Source organism: Panthera pardus, unplaced genomic scaffold (assembly GCF_024362965.1).
Source record: "Panthera pardus isolate Hobbes unplaced genomic scaffold, ASM2436296v1 HiC_scaffold_7, whole genome shotgun sequence".
NCBI classification, from domain to species: Eukaryota; Metazoa; Chordata; class Mammalia; order Carnivora; family Felidae; genus Panthera; species Panthera pardus.
In genome coordinates this window covers 49,248,527-49,269,586 of record NW_026527002.1, presented here as the reverse complement: position 1 = coordinate 49,269,586, position 21,060 = coordinate 49,248,527, and the positions used below count along the sequence as shown (strand labels likewise).

General features: G+C 38.3%; 1 protein-coding gene across 50 annotated transcripts in view; it reads right to left on the bottom strand.

Annotated features, from left to right (window-relative positions):
• RIMS2 (regulating synaptic membrane exocytosis 2) overlaps nucleotides 1–21,060 on the bottom strand; it is a 601,231-nt gene that overhangs the window by 10,326 nt on the left and 569,845 nt on the right. For all 50 annotated transcript variants that reach the window (XM_053896431.1, XM_053896433.1, XM_053896465.1 and 47 more), the window contains one exon: nucleotides 540–681. In XM_053896431.1, the coding sequence (XP_053752406.1) occupies nucleotides 540–681 (142 nt within the window). The remainder of the gene's footprint in view (nucleotides 1–539; nucleotides 682–21,060) is intronic.

The following is a 21,060-nucleotide window of genomic DNA, read 5'->3' as shown; positions in this document are numbered from 1 at the left end:
ATGCTTTAAAAATATCTCAGATACAGCTGATTCAAGGAAAAGCTATATGCTAACTACATAAAGGAGAGGCTCACCAGCTTACTTTGTGGCCTTACATCAGTCTGAACTGCTTGTTACTTCGTGGAACTAAGTATGTATCCGGCGTTCTATAATTTTTAGTAATAAGAGCCAAGATTTTAAAAATTAGCATGTGGTGTGGCACGAGGGCTTATTCTGTCTTATTCCTTCTCCATATTATGTCAAGTGAGGGCAAACTTTCATGTGCCTGTGTTGTGACAGTCACATTTTAGCGTCTCGCTGTTAAAGCAAGACACTTTGTCCCCAAACCTAGCTCCTTTGATATAAAAAGCCACATAGGTCACATTTCTCAGTGGCAGGTGAGCAAAAAAGAAGTCCTCCTCACAGCAAATCAGCCAAGGAATGTGAAAGTGGTGCTGTGGAGTGTGTGAGTTAGCTTCTGGGAAAGGGCAGAGAGTGAGACAGAAGATGGTCTCAGGCAAAGGCACAGAAGAGACGCGCGTCACGCTGGCCTCACTCACTTTCCTTCTGAGCTATAGCTGTTCATGCTGCCGTCCGTAGATTCTCGGCTCGCCTGCCGAGTCATCCAGTTCCTCATTTCCACAGCCAGGCCCGTTTCTGTACTTCGCTGGACGGTGCTCCGGAGCTTTTTACCGCCGGCTTCTGCACAGACAGAAGACAAGAGGCATGACAGTTGTACCACCACCATCTGGTAGCGAATCATAAGCAGCCAACGTGGTGAAGGTCCTCAGGTGGAAAGAACTGCGTAAAACACAAAGTGCTCTCATTAAGGAGACAGAGAGAAAAGGTATTTGAAACAGTGTCTGGTTGAGTGGGATGCAGATATTCTAAAAAGTCTTCAAGAAGCACAAAATACTGCCACTAAAAAAATACTGTTGTTTTGTTTCCGTCTAAAGCAGTGTTCAAATCGGTAACAAGAGGAACATAAAGTTTCAACCTAAGGAAAACAAAATAAGCTTTGTTTTCATCCGTAGTATTTAAAGGCAAGGTTGAGTTATACCTGTCTTTTTTTAATTTCCTTTCCTTTCTTTTGATCATAGTGAAATGATTAGGGCTTGACTTTATTTCCAAAGAATAGGTCATGGGTTAACCTCAATTCCAGCCTTCACTTTCATACAAAAACCTGATTTTGTAGAGTGATCGATAGTAGAGGGCAAAGAAAGCCAAATAAGGGAGACAGCCTCTCTGATAATAGTTTCCCATCTGTTGGTAACTTTCAGAGACTCTCAAAGGGAACACCCCCCCCCCCCCCCCGCCCCCAGCAATACCAGGTGAAAAGAGCTTTCTAATTTGGAGTCATGGGTAGTCATGTCCTCAGGCACCTTCAACAGCTTGAATATGAGACTTACTTAGAGCGGCCAATTGGAAGACCAAACAGGAAACTGAGTCAGGGACCACAGATGTGACAGAGTGTGCTAGTGATTTGGAGAGGTCAGGGAGGAAGGAGCTTCACAGACAGAGTGGGATTTTAGTTGGGCTTGAGAGACGGGCACACTGGGACCTAAGAGGCAAGAAGGAAGTGTTTGGGGCCAAGGGAAGGGCATGGACAAAGGCATGAAGAAAGGAATGACCATGGGCAGTTAAGGGATGGCACAAATAACCAAAGCATGTTGAAGAGCAGTGGTAGGAATGTGTAGAGATTACTAAAGGTGGGGCAACAGGGTGACGGTCCAAACTATTTGCATTAATTTACTTCTTGTCGGGACTAAATATATATCTACACTGACCATGCATACCATTAGATTTTGGGGGACGATAAGCTCTTTTAGTGCCTCTATTCGTAATTTCATTTTAGATCGATAAACATTTGCTGATATTGACTGTAACTTCTTGAAATTTCTCTCACCACGCCTCTTAGAATATTTGCTCACCATTTTGAAACACTGCTTTCAACTTCATCTATTCTCCACTTTCAATCTTAATGTACATCAAAATGCTCTAAAAAGTTTATATCACATATCAACTATGACCGATCTACAACTCAGTTCCGTAATCCAAGGCTGATATTTTAGAAAATCGATGGTAAACATGTTGTACTGATATGAACTGTAAGACATTCTAAAGCATCCCTTCTTACTGATGAGGGAAGTCTCTTCTTTACAGAGACATGTTAGTTAATAAATATAAAAGGACTGATAAAAATTTTACATGACCAATTTGCAACCTCCAAAGCAATAAATGATTCAGATAAAGCACATCAATGGATGCTAACAGCATTAGATGAAAGGATATTCACATTAGCGCCCCCACCCAAAATCATTTCATAGTTTAGTTCTACTTGTTAAAGGTAAACACGTACTTTAAAACTGGGAAACCAGACACGTATCACCATCCTAATTAAGTGATCAAACTTAGTAGCGCTCATAGTGGGACAATCATAATGTACCTCCTGATATAACATACCTAGTACCTCGTACCACCTATCGAGTTATTCCAGACAAAAATACACAACCTGTTTCTAATCAGGTCTTTGGAACCAATTTATAGCTTTCAAAAACACAGAGGATAGAGTAAAAGATAAATGATACAATAAAAAAAAAAATTAGACAAACCCAGAACATGGGGTTTTGTTCAAGAGAATTGGCTTAGTCTCTTTAAAAAGTTAATATCGTGGGGGAAAAAAAAGTTAACATCATCAAAATAAACAAACTAACAAGGCCAGGGAATTGGTCCAGATTTTAAAATATCACAGAGATAGAACCATTAAATGCTATGAGTATATTTTGACTTCTTTTTGGGAAAAAATAAAACAAGAAATACTAAAAGCAAAACATTCTAAAAGCAATTTAAGGACAAATAGGGAAAATCTGAACATGAATTGGATATTAGACAGGATAGGAAAATAGTTAATTTTCCTAATAATAAGGGCATGTATTATAAAAATTTCCTTATCATTATAGATATATGAGGAAGTATTTAGACCTGAAATGTTCTACTGTCTGAAACTTGCTTTCAAATAGTAGAGCAAAAATGCACATATACACAAAAAAGGGAAAATGTTTTTTAAGAAAGAGTAGGGATGAGGAAGAGACTCTTGGTACTCATACATTTAATATTTATGACCATTTGACAATGATCCCCAAATGGCTACACCTAAAAGTCATATAATTCTGTCCAGGGGTGAACTGGAGTCACGGAAGGTGCCAGGCTGTTGTTCAAGAGCCCAGCCAAGGGCTAGGATCCTGGCCTCTCCGTGTGGCATCCGTACGATACATCACCTCCAAGTGAGACGTACCCCTTCAGTGAAGCTGGAAACGTGGAATGAGGATATGTACAGGAACCCGGCTTTCGAAGGAAATGAGATTCCTAAAGGACACACAGCCTTTTGATATCGGTCTCCACCACAATAAGAGTAACTTGAAAACCTGCTATTACAGGTTGATGAGGACCAGCGACCATTTGTCAAAGGACAATACAATGAGAGTGTAATCCTCATGTTTACAGACTGCTTTTTACCTGCATTCTCTGTAGAACAACTCTAACAGTCCCCATTTTACAGACACAGCGTCCATGGGCCCTGGCAGCTTACACAAGGTGACAGAACTAAAGTTTATACACAGTTCCCTGACTCCCGATTCTCTGCTTTTTGCTGATTTGTTATCAGAATACAGCCAATGGGTAGCCTGCACGGAAGGCCCTGTTAGAGGCAGCTGGTGAGGTGGAAAGAGTGGGGCACGCTCAAGGGGTCAGGCCCTGGGGTCAGACTGGTTCTCTTTGAACCCCCACCTAACCACATACAAGCTGGGTGACATCGAGCGAGTTACTTACTCCCTCTGACTCAGTTTTCTCAACCTGTCTAATGGCAGAGACAATAATGCCTACCTCATAGGATTTTTGTGAAAATAAGAAAAATAATATATTTAAAGTGCTTAGGAAAGTGCTTGATACACGGAAAATCTTCAATTAATGGTACTGTCGTTACTACGACTACCAGGTAGGGAATCAGAAAACATGTTTTCCAGGCCAATCTCTACCACTAACTAGCTGACTCTGGTTTTCCCTGAGTCATATTCCCTGAGTCTCTGGTTCCTCATTTATGAAAATGGCAAGGAATGGGGGCAGGGGGTGACAGATTATTTCTGCTCTCTTTTAGCTATAAAGTCTATGAGTTTGTGTCATTAGTCTATGACCAAGACCATGATTAACAGCATACATTAAGGAGATAATGTGACTTATTGTCATCCGATGGAATCAAAGGATTCTATGCAATACACTGAGCGTTTATAGTAGCTCCTTATGTCTGATACACAATAGACTTATTTAAAAAGTAAATGTATTTTTCAGTATTACAAATCCTTTGCATCACATTCACAATGAAAGTAATTTAGCCTAAATATGATTGATCATGGTGATTCACATTTAATGCTCCAAAAGCTTTGTCATGTCAGCCAACCTAAAAACTGAATCTGGATAACAGAGGATTTGGTGTCTACATGAAGTCAGTGTAGTAGCCAGAACTCTAAGATGGACCCATGATTATGTTACTTTATACAGCAAAATGGACTTTGCAGATGTAATTAAGGTTACTAATCAGTTGATCTAAAGATAGGGAGATTAGGGGCACCTGAGTGGCTCAGTCGGTTAAGCATCCGACTTCCGCTCAGGTCATGATCTCGTGGTCTGTGAGTTCGAGCCCTGCGTCGGGCTCTGTGCTGACAGTTCGGAGCCTGGAGCCTGCTTCCGATTCTGTGTCTCCCTCTTCTCTCTGCCCCTCCCCAGACAGTTCACACTCTGTCTCTGTCTCTCTCAAAAATAAATAAACATTAAAAAGAATTAAAAAAAAAAAAAGATAGGGAAATTATCTGAGTGGGCCTAACACACCCACATGAACCTTTTTAAAAGCAGAGTGCTTTCTTTGGCTAATTCCAGAAGAGTCAGCGAGAGATCTGAAACACGAAGGATTCAGTGCACCTTTTTGGTTCAAGATGGAGGGGATCGTGTGGAAAGAACCTGTGAGCAGCCTCTAGCTGCTGTGAGGCAGCAAGAACACGGAGACCTCGGCCTCCAACTGCAAGGAACTGGATTTGGCCAACAACTTGAATGTCCCCGAAAGCAGTTTTCCCCCAGAGCCTCCAGACAATAACTCAGCACAGCCAACACCTGACTTCAGCCATGTGATATCCCTCTTTTTTCTTTAATTTTTTTTTAACGTTTATTTATTTTTGAGACAGAGAGAGACAGAGCATGAATGGGGGAGGGTCAGAGAGAGGGAGACACAGAATCTGAAGCAGGCTCCAGACTCTGAGCTGTCAGCACAGAGCCCAATGCGGGGCTCGAACTCACGGACCGCGAGATCATGACCTGAGCCGAAGTCGGCCGCTTAACCGACTGAGCCACCCAGGCGCCCCAGCCATGTGATATCCTAAGCAGAAAACCCAGCCATGTCATCCCAGATGTGTGGCTTACAGAACTAATGAACTGACAAATGAACTACTTAATTAATGAATTAACTAATTAATTAACTAATACATGAGTGTTGTGTTAAGCTATTAAATTTGTGAAAACTGTTAGGCAGCAATAGGTGATTTTTTAGATACATTTTCTTCTAACTGGCAAGCTCTATAAAAATTACCTATTGTGACCATAGGAATGGACCCACTGAAATTATGCATAGGAACTCAACAGCCATGATTAAAAAATGTTTTTAAAGATATACATACGTGTGTGTGTGTATATACACATTACATACATATACATATATACATATATACATATAAGATATGTGCTTATGTTTGGATGTTTAAAAATACTCAGATAGTAGGGGCGCCTGGGTGGCTCAGTCGGTTAAGCATCCGACTTCGGCTCAGGTCATGATCTCACGGTCCGTGAGTTCGAGCCCTGCGTCGGGCTCTGTGCTGACAGCTCGGAGCCTGGAGCCTGCTTCGGATTCTGTGTCTTCCTCTCTCTCTGACCCTTCCCTGTTCATGCTCTGTCTCTCTCTGTCTCAAAAATAAATAAACGTTTAAAAAAAATTAAAAAAAATACTCAGCAACCTATAGGACTAAGACCCAGATTATATTGGGGTAGAGCCCTTAAAACCACTCTGGTAGGTATATTGAACCATAGTGCATTTGCAGAAGATGCCTGCAGGTAAAAACTAAGTTCTTGAATTGCCAAACATCACAGGCAGAAAGCCGAACACAGGAGGTGTCCTTGTTATTCTGTTCTGCTTAGTCTGATGACTCATTCACTTGGCACCCTGTGTATTCAAAGAAAGCCACTTGATTAAATAAACAACAAAGGGTCAGTTTCCCCTAATAATATCTGAAAACTCTTTGAGTGACTAAAGGTCCCCCCTGCTACTGATTTGGAAACTTTCCTAAACCCCCAGATGAGGCTCAAAATGAAACGCCGAACTTAGTGTTATGGGGGCTTCTTTCCAAATCTTGTGTCCACAGAACCCATTCCTGCTTCCTAGCCCTTGGAAGGTCTCGTCTCCTGTTTGCAGGCAGGGTTACTGTAGAGTCAGGATTCTCCTGACAATTAGTGTGGGAAACGATTTACAGAAACAGGTGGGAGAGGTTGGTATTTTCTAAAAACTGACTTTAATTTTAGTTTTGGCCACAATTTATGTGCGTTGAGTTAATAAGGCACTGATTTTGCATTTTATTAAACATTACCATTTCCCAGAGTGAGTATAATTTAGGGAAGCCATTTGCATCACATTTAGAGAATATAAAAATGCATTAAAAATCAGAATTTCTAAAATTATCGATACATAGAATTTTAGAAGCTGTCTCAGGAATCCAGTGTACTTTGTGGTTTATGTACCCCTTTATTGTAGCGATAAGAAAACGGAGGTCCAGAGCGGCTAGTTTCCCTTTAGTAGAAGATTTTCAAATGGAACTTTATTCCACCTAACCCCTCCAACTCCTCCAACTTTCAAGTTTAAGAATCAACTCCAGCACTCCCTCCCACCTCTATGGTGGCCCCTGTGGACATAACTTCCCATCTGCAGATTATATATCAAAACATGAAGGAGGTAGATTTATTTACCTGTTTGACCTGCAGGACTTCCAATTCTGGGATACTCATGAGTAGTACTATAATTGCATATAAAAGATGTGTACTTATGTTTGTCAGGGCTTCTTACTATAATACATGCAATTCAAACCTCTGAAAATCTCAACAAAACAGGCGCAAATATCTGATCATTTCTTCTGAGCTAAACCAGGATCTGCATCAACAATCAAAATAATAGAAATTAACAGAAAGTAGCAGTTGATTTCTAAGATTGCTTCAGAGTTTGCCACAAATCCGTTTGTTCCAACAGCTTTGTCGTAACTATCACGACAGTTGTGGAGTCAATAGCTACAATACAGTGAGCGACAAACAGGAGTCACAATTACGATAGACATTAGGTCTGTTTGAATATATTCACCTCCCCCCCCCCTCCCCCGCCAAGTTAGGTGTGGTCATGTGACTTGCTAAGCCCAGGGAGATTCGGGCAAAACTGGCCCTTGTAACTTCAGGGCAGAAGCTTCAACAGCTGAAGCGAGAGTCACCATGTCCCCCCTCTTCTATGTGGAAGCAGATAGCAACAGGCACCTCCACTGGCCTGGGTCCCTGAGCACAGCCACAAGTATGGCACTCAATGGACATGCAGAAGGAGTGAGACATGAATTCTTTGAGTTAAGCCACTGATAATTCTGAGTCATTTGTTATCACAGCATAACCTAACTAATTCTGGGAGATACACAGACACTAGCCATAACACAGTATTCCATTCTCTTGAAACTAATGGGTTCTAAGTTTTGTAATTTTTTCTTTTTTTCAGCATCATTTAAATATTTATCACTTTGAATACAGTCCTCTTAATTAAAACTCTGCATTTGGTATTTTTTTTTATAACTGCTTTCATCGCTTCTATCTTATTAGTATGCCTAAAGAAATTTTAATCATTGCTCTTAAACTTCAGATTCAGATTTTAAAAACATTAATATAATTTTTAATAAACTTCTAATTTTAGAATAGCTTTAGATTTACAGGAAAATTGGTACAATGGTACAGAAAATTCCAGTATACTCTACACCTATTTTTCCCTATTATTAACATCTTACATGGCTATGGTACATTTGTCATAATTAATGAACTAATACTGATACATGGCTATTGACTAAAATGTATGCTTTACTGAGATCCCCTTGGTTTTTAATCTAAATTTTTTTTTCTAATCCATGTCACAGTATATTTTGTCATCGTATCTCCTTAGTCTCCTCATAGAGACAGATTTTTGATGTCTCTAATTTCTGACATCCTTTTTCATCTGTAACTCATTTTAGTTTGCTCTTTGCATGTGAAATTAATATGCAGTACTAGAATTCACCATAGTATAAATATACCATTAATGAAACCACTTATTTTTATTTAAAAAACAATGAATAAGTTGAAAATGCTCATCTATAGAAAAATAGAAAAATATTTCATGCCATCAGTAAAAAATAAGTGTATGAAAATTATCAATACTAAATTAATTTATACCATATGGCATAATGTAAAGGGACTAAGTTAATATACATATTTTTAAATAGTTTATTTAAAAAAGCTCAGCTGTCTTTCAGATAAGAATTAAATTAAAATCAGTATTCCCAGGGTGCCCAGGTGGCTCAGTCAGTTAAGTGTCTGACTTCAGCTCAGGTCATGATCTCACGGTTGGTGAGTTTGAGCCCCGCGTTGGGCTCTGTGCTGACACAGCTCAAAGCCTGGAGCCTGCTTTGGATTCTGTGTCTCCCTCTCTCTCTGCCCCTCCCCTGCTGGTGCGCGCTCTCTCTCTCTCTCTCTCTCTCTCTCTCTCTCTCTCTCTCTCAAATAAATAAAAACATTAAAAAAAATTACTATTCCTGATGTAATGATTCAGGCAAGGATCAGTACTGGATGTTAAAATCATTTGATGAGGGACACCCGACTGGCTTAGTCAGTTAAGCATCCAACTTGGCTCAGGTCACGATCTCACAGTCTGTGAGTTCGAGCCCGGCATTGGGCTCTATGCTGACAGCCCAGAGCCTGAAGCCTGCTTCAGATTCTGTGTGTGTGTGTCTCTCTCTGACCCTCCCTTACTCACACTTTGTCTCCCTCTCTCTCTCTAAAAGAAATAAACATTTAAAAAATTAAAAAATAAATAAGTAAAATCATTTGATGAAAGGTTTTGGGGAAATAGGATATTCACATGGCACCAAAGTATTACCTCAGTGATTATTTAGTAATTATAAAGGGAAAGATATCTCCTCCTCCCTAGAAGGAAAGCGGCAGTCATCTCTAAACCAAGTGATCAAAATGAGCATACCTAAGAGTCAGAAAACTTATTATGTGTCTACTGATGGATGTATAAAGTTTATGTCACCTGTGACATTAATTTATTTTATTTTATTTTTAAAAAATTTTAAGTTTTCATTTACTTATTTTGAGAGAGAGAGAGAGTGAGAGCACGAGTGGGGGGTGCAGAGAGACAGGGAGAGGGAGAGAATCCCAAGCAGGTTCTGCACTGTCAGTGCGGAGCCCCCTGTGGGGCTCAAACTCATGAACTGTGAGATCATGACCTAAGCCAAAACCAAGAGTCGAGTGCTTAACTGACTTGAGCCTGAGCCACCCAGGCACCCCCTCACCTGTGACATTTAAACCGAAACTAACCATGTCTCTAGATCTAATGTCCAGTTAACAGGGAAGACAGGGAATAGAGATAACAATCAAACAAATCCAGATTGTTAGATATTCTATAAGACAACTTTGTCTGGATTCTTCAATAGTTAGTATCATGGAAAAACAACAACAACAACAGGTAAAAGTACTGTTTAAGATTCTACCTAACAATCAAATGCAATGAATGAGCCTTGACTAGATCCTGCATTGAGGAAAAAATATAACAAAAAGCCATAAAATGCAATTTGGGGATAACTGAAAAAACTGCGTTAGGAAGAGACATTAGATGATAGCGATTTTTTGTTAATTTTATTGTTTATGTAGTTTTTTTAATTAGGAGATACATGCTTATCTTATCTTGTTCTCAAATACTCAGCAAAAATGCATACTGTGTGTGCATGAGAGAGAGAGAAAGGGAAGCAGGGAAGAGACCGGAAGATAAAGTCAAAGAAAAACTGGTCAATCATTCACTTTACTACGCTCTTTTTGAATGTTTAAAATATTTCACAATAAAAGTTGGGAAAAATTCAATTACTAAATTCACATCAAAGGAAGGAAAGAAAGAGCTATTGTGTCTTGACTTACTTGTATGTGGAGACGTTTGGATGTAAAATCTACCTGCTTCTAGTCCTCATAAGAGTGTTACCTGGTGGTTATTATCACTATCATTTTCTTTTTGAGGAAACTGCCTAAGTTACACAGCTAGCAAGTGACACATGTTACACTTGAACCCAAACCCTAGCAATGTCAAAGCCTATGCTTATTTCTCAAAGCAGCCTGCCTTCCATCTTATTTAGTATTTTGGGGGGCGCCTGGGTGGCTCAGTCGTTTAGGCGGCCGACTTCGGCTCGGGTCATGATCTCGCGGTCCATGAGTTCAAGCCCCGCCTCGGGCTCTGTGCTGACAGCTCAGAGCCCAGGGCCTGTTTCGGATTCTGTGTCTCCCTCTCTCTGCCCCTCCCCAATTCATGCTCTGTCTCTCTCTGTCTCAAAAATAAATAAACGTTAAAAAAAAAAATTTTAGTATTTTGGACACTAATTTCTGATTCCACAGTAACCAGTGACTTGAAACCTCATCTCATGTTCTCACTGCATGTCCAAATAAACTTAAAATAAACTGTTTTATGAACATTGTTGAGATTCAGACCAATTCATGCTTTGTTGTTTTATTATGAAAAATGGGAAAATGTTAATTTATTGCTAACTTCTGACTTCATGAACGTGATGGCAAAAAACCCCCCCAAAAAAACCACAAAAAAACAAAAAAAGAAAAAGAAAAAAACAAAAACCCAACAACAGACTCTTAGCTATAGAGAACACACTGATGGTTACCAGAGGGGAGGTGGGTGGGGGTGATGGGGATTAAAGAGTACACTTAGGACGAGCATTGAGTCATGCATAGAACTGTTGGATCACTACGTTGTGCACTTGAAACTAATATAACACTCACTCTGTGCTAACCATACTGGAATCAAAATTAAGAACTTTAAAAAATTACCATAAAGATGGTATCAGAATCAAAATTAAGAACTTTAAAAAATTACCATAAAGATGAAAAAAAAGTATACTTATGATAAAATTCAAACAAATGTGTCAGAAATAGCTATTCCTTATTATATATATTTGCATTTCTATCTCTCAACATGTCACTTTGGATCTATCCATAGCAAAAAGTGGAGATTTCATCAAATGACGCCACAGCAAATAGTATTAAATATAGAGTGAAAAATTATGGATTTGCGAAGTTAAAAAGGACCTTGACTCTTTTGTGTCTTGATCCTCATCTGTAAAACAAAGGGGCTATTATAAGAACAAAAACTGCAGACCATTATCTCCCAGGAAAACAGACTCAAAACCTTCAACAAAATATTAGCAAGTCAAATGATGAAGTCGGATTTATCTCAGTTATGCAATGCTGGTTCGGTATTCACAAATTATTTAATGTTATATATCACACAAACAAGTTAGAAAAGAAAAAGCCCATGATCCTATCAGTAGACCCAGGAAAGCATCTGACAAAATCCAACATGCATTCATGATAAAAACTCAGTAATCTAGGAATAGAGCTTTCTCAAGTTGATAAAAAAGCTCTATAAAAAATTTAAAGCCAACAACAAATTTAATAGTGAGAAACTCAAAGCTCTCCCACCAAGATTCAATACAAGGCAAGTATGTTCTTTCTCTAACTCCTTTTCAACAGCATACTGGAAATTCTAACTAATGCAATAAGACCACAAAAAAAAAAAAAAAAAAAAAAAAAAAGAAAAGTTAAAAGAAAAAAAAAGAAATACAAATTATACAGATTGAGAAGGAAGAAATAAAACTGTTTTTGCTCACAGATAGTATAATGTTTATGCAGAAAATGTGGAAAAATAGATATAAAAACTCCTAGACTAATAATTATAGCAAAGTTGTAAAACACAAGGTTAATATACAAAAGTCAGTTTCTTTCCTATATCCCAGCAATGACTAAACAGAATTTGAAATAAAAAAACCAATATCATGTATATTAGCATATAAAAAAATAAAATGTTAGGTATAATATGAGGAAAACTACAAAACTCTGATGAATTAAATCAAAGAACTAAATAAATGGAAAGATATTCCATGTTTGTGGATATGAAAGCTTAATATTGTTGAGATGTTAGTTCTTCTCAAATTGATATATAGACCCAATGCAATCCCAATCAAAGTGCCAGCAAGTTATTTTGTAGATGCTGACAAACTGATTCTTAAGTTTATTATGGAGAGGCAAAAGACCCAGAAAGGTCAATATAATATTAAAAACAAAGAATAAAGTTGGAGGCTGACACCATCAAATTTCAAGACTACAGAAATCAAGACAATATTGTATTGGTGGAAGAATAGATAAGTAGATCAATGAAATAGAACACGGCCCAGAAATAGGCCCGAGAAGTGATGAATAAAGATCTGATACTATAATCTATGTGACAGTTTCAAAAATTATAAAATGCCATACAAATCTTTTTTTGAAAACTGGAATAATGTGAAATCATTCTAAACTTGCAGTAAGAAAATTATGTATAAATAAGTGGGGTCTTGCCATTCGAAAGCTGAGAGAGACTGCTGGCCAAAATGGATTAAGGCGTTGCCTTCCCACACAAACCCATTGTTTTCAGATGACATCAAGGTAGATGCCATTAAACTGAGAGCAAAGGAAGTGGGCAGAGCACAGAGGCTACAAACTAAAAGAACAGAATCTTAAGGCTTAAAATCTTTGTCAAATGAGGTGTTTGGTTAAAGTTACTCATAAATGAAACTGACTGGAATTAAACAGACTGTACAGCTATTGAACTTTTGAAAAACTAAGCCCAGTTGGAAAAGTCTGTTCAACTCTTTAAAAAAAAAAAAAAAAAAACAAAACTTTTTTTATGTTTATTTATTTTTGACAGAGAGAGAGAGAGAGAGAGAGAGAGACAGAGCATGAGTGGAGGGGGGGGGGCAGAGAGAGAGAGGGAGACACAGAATCTGAAACAGGCTCCAGGCTCTGAGCTGTCAGCACAGAGCCTGACGCAGGGCTCGAACTCACAGACCGCGAGATCATGACCTGAACTGAAGTTGGACGCTCAACCGACTGAGCCACCCAGGCGCCCCAAGTCTGTTCAACTCTTAAGGTAACTACTGAGTTTCCCAATGTGCACTAGCAAGAAGCAGGCAGTGAATACTATACAGCCTCGTTTTCAATGCAAATCTTTGTGGTCAATGAAGAATAAAGACAAAGAAATACTTTTCCAGAAAACAGAACCAAGGATGCCAGATAAATAAACCAAGGAACGTATTGTACTGTCAATCTTTGCCATTCCTTCCAAGTGGGATTTGATCACTCTTGTGGACAATTCATTGCTTTGTATTTCCTATTCTCTCTTCTATATGAGAATTTTGATTTTCATTATCCTGTTGCTACTCTACCATTTAAATTGAATGTATTGTAAACAGATGACTTACCTTTAGGTTTATAGGTCACTATAACATGGAAAGCCCCATCTGGATATAAGAAAGACAGCTACACATCATTCAAACATCCTAGATTTCAATTTGCATGCAGTAAATGAATGGCATTTTAAGGTTGTCTTTCTAGAGGGAGAGACCGACTATGATCTGTATGGAAAATAAGAGTGTGCATGGATATTTGGGTAGCCAAATCTATAGAAAAAGTTAAAAGTAAGAGAGCCATAGTCTTTACCTCAGGCTTCTTTCATAGATTTTTTCCCCCTTTTCCTATTTGCTTATGGTTATCAAGCAAAGAGGAAAATAACCCAATAGCAAACTAGTATTTAAAAATATTAAAAATAGGTAATTAGGCTAAGTTTAAGGGGCTTTCCCCTGGTAATTATTTTATATTACTAAGTCGATATTTCTTAATGGTTTGGGTCACTAGCATTTGAACCCTTTTCCTATGTATGAGAAAAAAAAACCCATCCTTCAATTGTAGATGCTAAAATTTGGGGGTATCATTTTTCCAGCCTGCCTGGCAGATAGGGCATGAACAATGACTGAGGTTCTGCTACTGAGGATTAGACACTACTACCCCAAACTTTGAATCTGAAGCTAGAGAAGCAAAGAAGCTGAGACACCACGGGCTCCCATTCTAATGAGGATGCTGGCCGCAATACAGAATTTCCAGGAAGGTCCTATAACAGTACGTAGTGATTCAACATCGAAGGTTGACAATGGTGTAAGCTGTGTTATCTGCGCCAAGCAGCGGCATTAGTTCGCTAGGATTAGTTCCGCAGTATGTTTTGGGACAACGTTCCTAACCTCTGGCACAGGATCTCCAATCTTCCTAAAGATTCTGTGACCTATCCAATATCCTTTAGCAAATATCTTTTCCACCTAAACTGCTAGAATTGGTTTCTGTTGATTACAACTAGGCACCCTAAATGAAGCATACTACATATACATGGTTCGTTTATAGTTTATAGTAAAAAAAAAATATGTGTCTAGTTTATATGGAGCTAAGTATACCCAACTTCTAGGTGTAGCACAAAGAACACATGTCTTTCAAGCATTCTTGTACCTGCAAGATTGGAAACAGTTATTTAAGCAACTTGGTCCCTTCCAGCTCTAATTGCTTCTTTCCATTTCATAATATGAACACAGAAATCAATCAGATACTTATTCCTTTATTCACTCACTACATATTTGCTAAGTACTTACTTGGTGTAAGGCACTGTGGGAGATAAATATATGTAATACTTGATCACATAATTCCTTATATAATTTTACAATTTAGTAGGTGAGTTAAGATAGTAAATAAATAATGACAATCCAAGGCAATATATTCTAAGTGCTATATGAGTGCTATTAAGTACTGGGAGCCGTACCGTCCAATATAACAACATAACTTCGTGTGAATGATGGAAACGTTCGATAATTCTGCACTGTCCAGTAAGGTAGTCACTAGTCATGTGTAGCTACTGAGTGCTCCAAATGTGGCTAATGTGACTCTGGAAATAATTTACAATTTAATTTGGTTTTAATCTATTTCAATTAAAAAAGCCACATGACTAGTGCTTTCTGTATTGGACAGCACAGATCTAGTTCAGAAAAAGGTTAACACATTTTGATATGGGATCAGGAGAGAATAATAACCATGACAATGCAGTGCACAACCCCTCTCTAAGGTGAGTGTTATTATGCACATTTCACATAAAAATGAGGAAACTAGAGCTCAAGGACATTAAGTACCTTGCTTAGTTCACACAACTAGGAAAAGGTGGAGTTAATACTCCAAACCCAGGTCTATGCCCATTCACCTTTTCCTCTGCCTACAGAAACTTAAACGGATTCTGAAGACTTCATAGAGAAGATATGAGTTGAGCTTTGAAAGGCAACTGGATATCATGCAGATACAGTGGTAGAACAAGAATCGAAAGGAAGGCATGAACAAAAACTTGGGAGGCAAAGAGCAAGAAGGCTGAGTTTTACTGAATTACTGGATTCCCAAAAGGCCTTAGAAGCCAGGGAAGCTATGCTGTATATAAGAACTGGTTGTTAAAGATTTTGAGTGTCAGGCTAAAGGCACTATTTAGTAGGAGATAGGAATCTACTGAAGCTTTTGGAGGAAGAGCAGTGTCAAGATCAAGGTCATATTTAAGAGAACTGATTCGGGGGCAATGAAGTGGGACTGCAGTGGGGAGACCCAGAAGGTAGAGAGCAGGTTGGGAGACTCTCAGAAGATTTTAACGGGGAGCAAACGTGGTCCTAAACTATCAAGGTGACAATAAGAATGGGAAGGAAGAAAGCAGTTCCCTGACAGAAGTTGCCAACTGGTGAAACACATTGGTCAACAGGTTATGTTTTGTTTGGCCCAAATAATGTTTATATTTTTTCATTTAGGTGCCAACATTGTAAAAGTTAAAGATTTTAAGTAAGCATCCAGATTTATAGCTTTTCTCTTAGGGAAAAAATAAAAGTAAGTTTGCCAACCCTGGGCTGATACCCAATTTGGCATCAATGAACTGAACAGAGCGTTCACCATTTCTTTTTGGATGGGTAAGCTTTCTCCAGCTTTTCAGAGTCCTTGCTTTTCCCATTTGTATTACATCTGGCCTGCCTCACTGATGTAGGTTACTGCCTGGCCCATGATTCAGACAAGAGTAAGAGAACAGTTGATCACTGAAATAGCTAAAATAAACAGTCTTTTCATTTAGTTTCATCTTAAGAAATAATCCTTCAAAACTTAAACTGGTACTATCATTTCTATGTTAGCTTTTTTCTTCAATTGTTCAAATAATATACATACACAGCATTAGGTAAATCCCCCCCCCCCCATCAAACACTGTTACAGTAGAGTTAGAGATAGGAACAACTGTATAGAATGATCTTGTCTGATCATTAATAAGGGCCTACTTAAAGAGCAACAGAGTATTTACATTAAACCATAGTCTTTGGCAGCAAATGGGATGTTGCCATTACCACCTTCTAGTGGGTTTCTTTCGTAAGTCATTATACACAAGATGTCTCCCTAGGGAAGCTCATCCCCATTTCTAGTTCTGAATTTAGTGGGCTCACTGCAGGATGAAAGAAAATTGGGGTTAAACTTGACTTTTGTATTAAAGTTTTAAGTTACTCTAAAGATATTGTTTGGACACTTACCAATGAAAAATTCTGAATCTCAGACAAATAGGTAATATTTAATAAGTACTCTGAATGAAACTGTTCTTTCATTTATTTCTTTAATTGCAAAATCTTTTACTTCACCGTATCTGCCTAGAATGTAAACCTAATGTAAAAATGTTGTGCTATCAGGGTGCCTGGGTGGCTCAGTTGGTTGAGCATCCGACTTTGGCTCAGGTCATGATCTCACAGTTCGTGAGTTCAAGCCCTGTGTCGGGCTCTGTGCTGACAGCTCGGAGCCTGGAGCCTGCTTCGGATTCTGTGACTCCCTCCCTCTGCCCCTTCCCTGCTCTTGCTCTGTCTCTCTCTGTCTCTCAAAAATGAATAAATGTTAAAAAAAAATTTTAAAAATGTTGTGCTACTGTTGAATATGATATGGACTCATTTATGAAATGATGTATTATATATAATCAATCATAATCTAGGAAAAACAGTATCTCCTAAGAAAAGATACATATTTAGACTAAAACTGACTATCCACGTCCTGCCCCAATATTGGCATTGTCAAGATGTGCAAAAACTATGATCACCAAATTTTAAAAAGTCTAGATCACATATTAAATTTAAAAACAATATAGGGGTCCTGGGTGGCTCAGTCAGTTAAGCGTCAGACTCTAGATTTCTGCTCAGGTCATGATCTCACGGTTCGTGAGTTTGAGCCTGGCGTCGGGCTCTGTGCTGATAGCACGAAACCTGCGTGGGATTCTCTCTCCCCCTCTCTCTCTGCTTCTCTCTCTCTCTCTCTCTCAACATAAATAAGTAAACTTAAAAAAAAAGAATTAAATGTATCATTTTGCCATATACAAAGATTAGACTAAGAAAGTATTTTTTATACTCTTCCTATTTGTTGCACGGTCTCTTAAAGAATGAGGGTGAATTAAATAGGTATTACTATTAGTCCCTGTAGTTCCTTTTAAATTAATTCCTCACAGCTTCATTATCATATGCAAAAAACCTTTTCTCAGTTTTTCTGGTAAAAACTATTCCTGTTTCTTGGATGGTTTTCCTATAATATAATTTTCAAGCTAGTGGCATGTAAAATAAATTAAATGAACTAATTAATTCAGTTACTAGCACTAAGTTGATAGAATCTCTTCCGTACGATTGCCAAAGCCAGATTTTAACTGAAGAAGGCAGGCCATAAAATCAAGCAAATCAAATTCATCACATATTACACGTACATAACTGAACAAGAACCACTAGCCTTGAACCAGAGGTAACATTAAATAGCCTCTGAGAAACCAGATCTACCAAGTGTTAGAAAATGTGCCATGTTCTTCCGTTATAAGACCATAATCATTTGCCCTTGAACCCATGAGTGGCAAGTTGTGGGGAAGCCTGTCCTACTAAGAATGGTAACTTTTCCTTGAAATGATTCCTTCTTTCTTAGAATTACATGTAATGGTTAAAAATTCTACATCCAATAATATTCCACGTGGGGACTCCATGTCAAGGCCAAGTAGTTTACACAGTGAAGTTAATATTTATCTCATAGGGTTCAGTGATAAAATAAATAATCATAATTCATAAACTGTTAAGTAACAAGTTAGGGACTATTATTAATTTTACTTAAAAAAAAAGCTGCTCAGAGGATTGGAGTCTTGGGAATATATCCAGGGACAAGGAAGCAAAAACAAAACAAAAAGACCCAAAAACACATAAAAAAGAATTGCAAGCATACAAAAGTGATGCTACAAAGACCAATCAAGAATCTTATTTTGTTTACAGGAATGACCCTTTCATCCTCAAGGAAGTCGGCCCCATTGAAATGTATAATCCGTGGCCAAGTTGTTTAACGTCTCTAAATCTCAGCGTTCACACGTGTAAAATGTTGAAAATAATAACTTCCTTGCGGAATTGTCATGAAATCAAAGGAATGTGGCACGTAAAATGTGTTCTATTATTATTATTGGTAACTGTTATTATTGTACTGTACCTCGTCGTCAACTCCACAGCACATTACTAGGAAATGTAGTGTAATCATGAAGAAACAACACACAGAGTAGTTAGGATTATAAATTCCAGAGCCAGATTATGGATTTAGACCCTAGCTCTGACACTTCCTTGCTGTGGGCTCTCAGCAAATGGTTTTCACAGGTGCACCCAGCAGGCGAGAGACTGAGAGCTGTCACCGATGCTCAAATCCATGTTCCGCTCTCACTTTCTCAGGATGCCTTTCTCTCTTAAATTAGATTTTCCTATAATCTCTTACTGCACTCTGTATTTCGCCATCCTAACGTTGGTCACAGTTACAATTCCATAGTTGTTCCTATTAATTTCTACTTCCATTAGACTGTAAGCTCTACAAGGGTGGGGAACATATACAGTCATTCAGGGACTACCATAGCTAACACATCAAATAGCCTCACTAAATATTTTTGAATGAAGGAATGAATGCAAACAACGTGGTCTCTCAAAATAAACTTCCTGGTACTTCATGTGTGAATGGTAATGTCTGGATGTGCCCTATAAGAATGAAATGGGAATATCGAACTGGAGTGGAGAGTACATTTGAGATTAGTTATTTATACTATATCTGATCCGAAAAGACCAAAAAGAAAAAAAAAAAGACTAACTTTAAAATCAGACTAAAATCACTTCCATCAGTCAAATTAGTTAGACTACTGATCTCTAGACAAGTTGTTCTCAACTGGTGTGAAAATCATCTGTTGTGATGCATTTACTTTCCTTTATAAATTAGAATGGATCTCATAGTTATGACTATATTCCTGAGTCAGCTTATGAGAGTATGTTATCCATATGAACTTCACGTATCCCTTGTGGGTGTCTCAATAGAAAAAGAAAATGTAGGGAACACTGCTCCAGGGCAGTGATTTTGAACTTTTGCAACTCTGCAGGGTATGTTGAAACACCCTAAAAAAACCTCAGGACTTTCAAGGATGGTAGAAATACTGCCAAATCAAAGAGGAAGGTTAGGATCTCTTTTCTTGGCTGTATCAATGACCAGTGGAAAGACCTCTCTTTTATGGGGAGTGCTTCCTCTCTAGTTACCTGTAGAGAACTATATGCTTAATTTTAAAAACAATGGCTGCCTTTTGAAAGATTTTGTCTTGGCAACTCAATAAGCCGTATTATAGGACAGAGATCTATTTCAATTTCCCTGTGTAGATATAAGATTCCCCTTTGGGACAGTCAATATAACCCAAGATTAAATACATGTACTTTCAGTTCTGAAAGTTTTCATGTTTATATAAGCTCTTCTTGTCTTTTCAGGATGGTGTTTTGTAAACTCAACAACTCTAGTTATAACTTAGGGAAGAATAATGATAGTTTCTCTGAAGCAAACTCAAGACTGAAGATTTGGTGTAAAAATTAAAAGTTGAGAAATGAGCCTATAATTAAATTATTATATTTAAATATGTATTTTCAGGTACACCTTGGTTTGAGTTCTAGCTTCACCCCTTGCTAGGCATGTGACTGTTGGCAAGTATATGAAAATAATAGTCTAGTATAGCCCAGAGTTGGGTGCACAGGTTGTATTGTGGACGGCTTGGGTTCAGATGTAACTCTACTGCCTTGGGCAAGTTTCTAAACTTCTCTCTGCCTCAGTTTCCTCTTTGTGAAATAGGGATAATAAAAATACTGCCTCATAAAGCTGTTGTGGGCCTAAAAGAATAAATACAGTTAAGTTGTTTGAACAGTGCCTGGCTCATAATAAATACTGAAAGTTTCAGCTACAATCATGATCATTCATTTATCCAGTGTGAGTTTCTAATTTCTTGACTTGTTTACATTTCCTGAGACTTTAAACATTTACTTGTAGAAAACAAGTAAATGTACAAATAAAAACAGCAGGGGCACCTGGGTGGCTCAGTCGGTTAAGCTTCTGACTTTGGCTCAGGTCATGATCTCACGGTCTGGTCCGGTCCATGAGTTTGAGCCCCACCTCGGGCTCTGTGCTGACAGCTCAGAGCCTGGAGCCTGCTTCAGATTCTGTGTCTCCCTGTCTCTCTGCCACTCCCCCGTTCACGCTCTGTCTCTCTCTCAAAAAATGAATAAACGTTAAAAAAATTTTTTTACAAAACAAAAACAGCAAAGGATTAGTCTGAAAATTAAAAGTCGTGTTTATATAGGGAAGCACCCTATCAAAACTCTATTGATCTATATAGCAAACTGATACTGCAACAATAAGCTAGAAGAAATCTGGATAGCTCTATCTAGTGAATTCTTTTGAAGACCACTTTCCAGACATTGTTCATCCTCCCAGATTCCACCTCCCTGCCCC